Source organism: Ceratotherium simum, chromosome X (genome assembly GCF_057802395.1).
Source record: "Ceratotherium simum simum isolate JZ-2026a chromosome X, ASM5780239v1, whole genome shotgun sequence".
Classification (NCBI taxonomy): Eukaryota; Metazoa; Chordata; class Mammalia; order Perissodactyla; family Rhinocerotidae; genus Ceratotherium; species Ceratotherium simum.
Window position 1 is genome coordinate 4,083,656 of NC_141940.1, and position 4,242 is coordinate 4,087,897.

Here is a 4,242-nt window from a genome sequence, read left to right on the forward strand (position 1 = left end):
AGGACCCTGAGTGAGCATGCAGGGGACCACCCACCCCAGAAGAGTGGGGACATCACAGAGTCTGGCCCGCCCCTCCTGTCAGCACTGGGGTCCCAGGGGTCTGCTTGCAGTCTGCACCCTGAGGTGCCCACTCGCTTCCTCTTACAGGGGCTCCAGGAACCCAGAGGTGAAGGCCTTGGTCTGAGGCTCATGTCCTCAGGTCACAGAGCAGAGGAGGCCTAGGCAGCGCCAGGAGTCAAGGTGAGGTACACACCCTGAATGTGTACCCAGGGGACACCCCATGCCAGAACCGAGAAGTCCCTGCGGTGCCCGAGGCCACCCCACCCCACTGTTGTCCCCAGAACCTCAGGCTGTGCTGGGTGCACACTGAGGAGCTGTCTCACTTCCTCCTTCAGGTTCTTAGGGCACAGGCTGCCCAGGAGGAGAGAGCCCTGCGAAGCCGAGAGCACCCCTAAAGAGGAGACCTGGAAGTCACCTTTGTCAGAGACACCAAGGGTGTGTTCCTCAGCTGAGGCCGCTCGCACTCCCTCTCTCCCACAGGCCCGTGGGTCCCCATCGGTCACCTCCTGCCTACGCTCCTGCCGGCTGCTGGACACGCATGACCATGTCTCTAGGTTGGATGAGTGATCTCTGCAAGTGTGAGGAAGACCATGAAGACCCAAGAGAGGCCCAGGGCAGGGTGGATGCACAGCTGTCCGGGGCTGAGGAGGAGGAGGCCACATCCTCCTCCTCCTCCCCCCACTCCTCCTCCCCCTCTGTCCTGTTCCTGGGCACACTGGAGGAGGTGGCTGCTGCTGCAACCCCGAGTCCTCCCCAGAGCCCTCAGAGTGCCTGGCCCTCCCCCACTACCATGGCAGCCGCTCCATGGAGCCAATCCCAAGGCGATGGCTCTAGCAGCCAAGATGAGGAGGGGCCAAGCACCTGGGAGGACCGGTAAGATGCCAAACCCTCACTCCAAGACGCACTACATTTGAAGATAGTTGACCTGGTGGCGTTCCTGCTCCTCGATTATCGCACCAAGGAGCCTACCACAAAGGCGGAAATGCTGAATCTGGTCATCAGAGATTACCAGGACCACTTCCCTGTGATCTTCAGCCAAGCCTCTGAGTGCATGCAGCTGGTCTTTGGCGTTGGCGTGAAGAAAGTGGACCCCAGCGACCACTCCTACATCCTGGTCACCACCCTGGGCCTCACCTACGATGGGATGCTGAGCGGTGAGCAGAGCATGCCCAAGACCTGCATCCTGGTGCTGCTCCTGGGCGTGATCCTCCTGGAGGGCGACTGCGCCCCTGAGGAGGACGTCTGGGAAGCGCTTAGTGTCATGGGGGTGTGTGCCGGGATGGAGCACTTCATCTACGGGGAGCCCAGGGAGCTCCTCACCAAAGTTTGGGTGCAGGAACAGTACGTGGACTACCGGCAGGTGCCTGACAGCGATCCTGCACACTACGAGTTCCTGTGGGGTCCCAGGGCCCACGCTGAAACCAGCAAGATGAAAGTCCTGTTTTATTTGCTCAGGGTCTGTAGCAGGGATCCCGGTTCCTTCCTCTACCTGTCTGAAGAGGCTGTGAGGGATGAGGAAGAGGGGGCCTGAGCCAGAGATGCAGCCAGGCACAGTCCAGGCCCACGTCCAGCAGCTTCTCCTGCCGGGCATGAAGTGAGGCTGCTTCTTCACTGTGTGTTTGAAGAGACAGCAGTCAGCGTCCTAAGTAGTGGAGGGCCAGGGCGAGGTGGGGGGACACGGTGCATAGCGTCTTTGGGTTTCTGTTCTCTATGATGGATCTTGGAGATGGATCTTGGTTTCCTTAACAATTTTTCAAATGGCTTCCCTATAATAGAAGGTTTAATTAGCTTCCACATCTAAGTTTGTTCATTAGCTTCCACATCGAAGTTTGTGAATAACATTCATTACGTATGAATTTGTACTTATCCAGTCCAAGAGGAAGTCTTTTGCTATTTTGTAAAATAATTGGGACACCTTCCATTGTAGTCTGTAACCGAACCTGGTGACATGGCACTGGAACAGGAATATCCTTGGAAAATGTGAAAAAACTTAGCAGTCAAATCGATGGGGTTAAGAAATTGAAAAATAAATGTAGAAGGTACTTAATTCTTGGCTTCTTATCCCTTCTCTTCTGTCATTCTATTAAACTAAAAGTTATATGTATAGCCAGATTTGCTTGGATTATTCAAGAAATACAGAGAAATTTCATCTAAATAAATAAGACCCCTGCTCACTGGCTCATTTCTTCCGCACACTTTTGCTGAGCCTCTGCTCTCTGGAAGGCCCTGTGTTAATAGTGGGGAAAGGAGGGTAAGCAGAACACCACCCACCCGCAGCGTGAGAATCTAGGAGCCTCAGGCCTAGAAGGAAGGTGATGAGGTGTCCCCCCCAGAACAAGTCAAAGAAGGTGAGCAGTGGTGTGGCCCCAGGGGAGAACACTCAAGTGTAAATGCCCTGAGCCAGGGCAGTGTGGGGCTTTGGGAAACTGTGATTCCTTCTGTGGGAGTTGATTGTAATGATGCTGGGTAGTGGCAGCAGCCAGACTCGCAGCCGGTGTGTCTTAGGGCTGAGAAGAATGTCTGAAGTGGGAAATTGCTCTGAGAAGTTTCTTTTGGATCATGGGTAAACCAGAGAGAAATGCTGACCTGGGGCAGGAAGGGAAGCTGTCCTGGGCTCTTGGTCACATTGTAGTTGAACAACAGTGAAAACTGAGGTGTTTAATTCCCATCATCTGCAAGGATTTCCTGAGAAATACAGTCGCATTCCTTTGAAGTGATGCCCTGAAGTCAGTGGCCTGGCACTCGTTTCCCAAACCTGGGAGAGCCAGAGGCCACAGCATAAATTAGGTTTTAATCTGATTTGAGGTCAATTTGGGCAATAGTAATCAAGGGCTAGATTTTTGGTGGGCATGAAATTAATGGATGGTCTGGATGACCATAGTCTGGATGAAGAGCAGCTTGGAGTGAGGGAAGGAATTGGTCCTTGATTCTATTTCTAGGTTTGTGTTCCATCCAGCTGGGAAGACTCCCCCAGACCAGAATACTCACATGTATCCTCTAGTTGGGAAGATTTACTGAGTTCTATTTATGAAACATCCTTTTTGGCTGATTAGCTATTCCATATCCTATTGAGCTGCATGTTCCCTCATATGACCTGGATAACAATCAAAATTCCAGAGGAAAGAGTGAAAGGCCTGGGATCTTAGAAATAACCGCCAGTCCTCAAAGTGCCCATACACACCAGGCACCGTGCCAGTTCCTTTCCGTACATCACATACACACCTGCAGTCCTACAAGACAGGGCTCACCAACCCACTTCCTTCACAGAGGGAGAGCCAGAAGCTCAGAGAGCTTGCTAATTTTCCCAGGATCACATGGCTAGTAAGTGACAGAGTGACGAACAAGTTAGAATAGTTGCTTTGTGTTGAGCACCTACTATGTAACGGTACATGGGAGAGACCAGTGCTCATCCATATCTTGTCTAGCTGTCTTCCATGGATACAGGAGATACTACATTGCCAGTCCAATTGTAGTTATGGAGGGTCATGTGATGACCCTTTGCAAGGGAGACTTGAGCAGAAGCATTGTTTGTCACATCCAGGCATTTGAGAGCCAGTATGCCAGGTCCATGCTCTCTCTCTCAGTTCACCAGCAAGCATGGTAACCCCGTGCTGAGATGGTGGAACCACAAGATGGAAGCAGTCTGGACCCCTGGGTCACCTAGAGTGGAGAGATCCTGGCAAACCGCATCAGAGTTTATGTGCACCAAACATACACTTTTGTTGTGATAGCCTTTCAAATGTCAGGGTTGGTCTGTTGCCCCAGCTAGCAGGAACTTTAAGTGACATAGTGACTATTTATGTTGTTAGGTTTATATAATAAAATACTTTATAATATAAAGATTACTATATATTGCATATATTATATATTACATATATTGCATATTTTCTTGTTGCAAAAAATTCTAAAATAGAGCTAAATCACAATTTCCCCCTTTACAAAATTCTTCCCAAATTCAGCCCCCTCATCTGAGGTCACCACAAAAAACATATTGCTGTATGCTATTCCAAAGCTTATTCTGGGCTTTTTCATACATAAATACATTATGAAATATGTGGCATTTTTAACCTACCTAGGTAATGATGTACATATTGATCTGTCACATGCCTTTGTCACTTAATATGATGGATGCAGGGTATTCCCATGACAAAACATATAGATCTACCTCACTTTTGCAAAAAA

General features: G+C 50.2%; 1 protein-coding gene across 1 annotated transcript; it reads left to right on the top strand.

The window, feature by feature from the left end:
• The first annotated feature begins 604 nt into the window (after positions 1–604).
• Positions 605–1,591, top strand: LOC147911714 (melanoma-associated antigen 8-like). Its single transcript, XM_087426587.1, is given in 1 exon segment — positions 605–1,591. A coding segment is annotated over 1 exon segment (987 nt).
• The last annotated feature ends 2,651 nt before the right edge of the window (positions 1,592–4,242 follow it).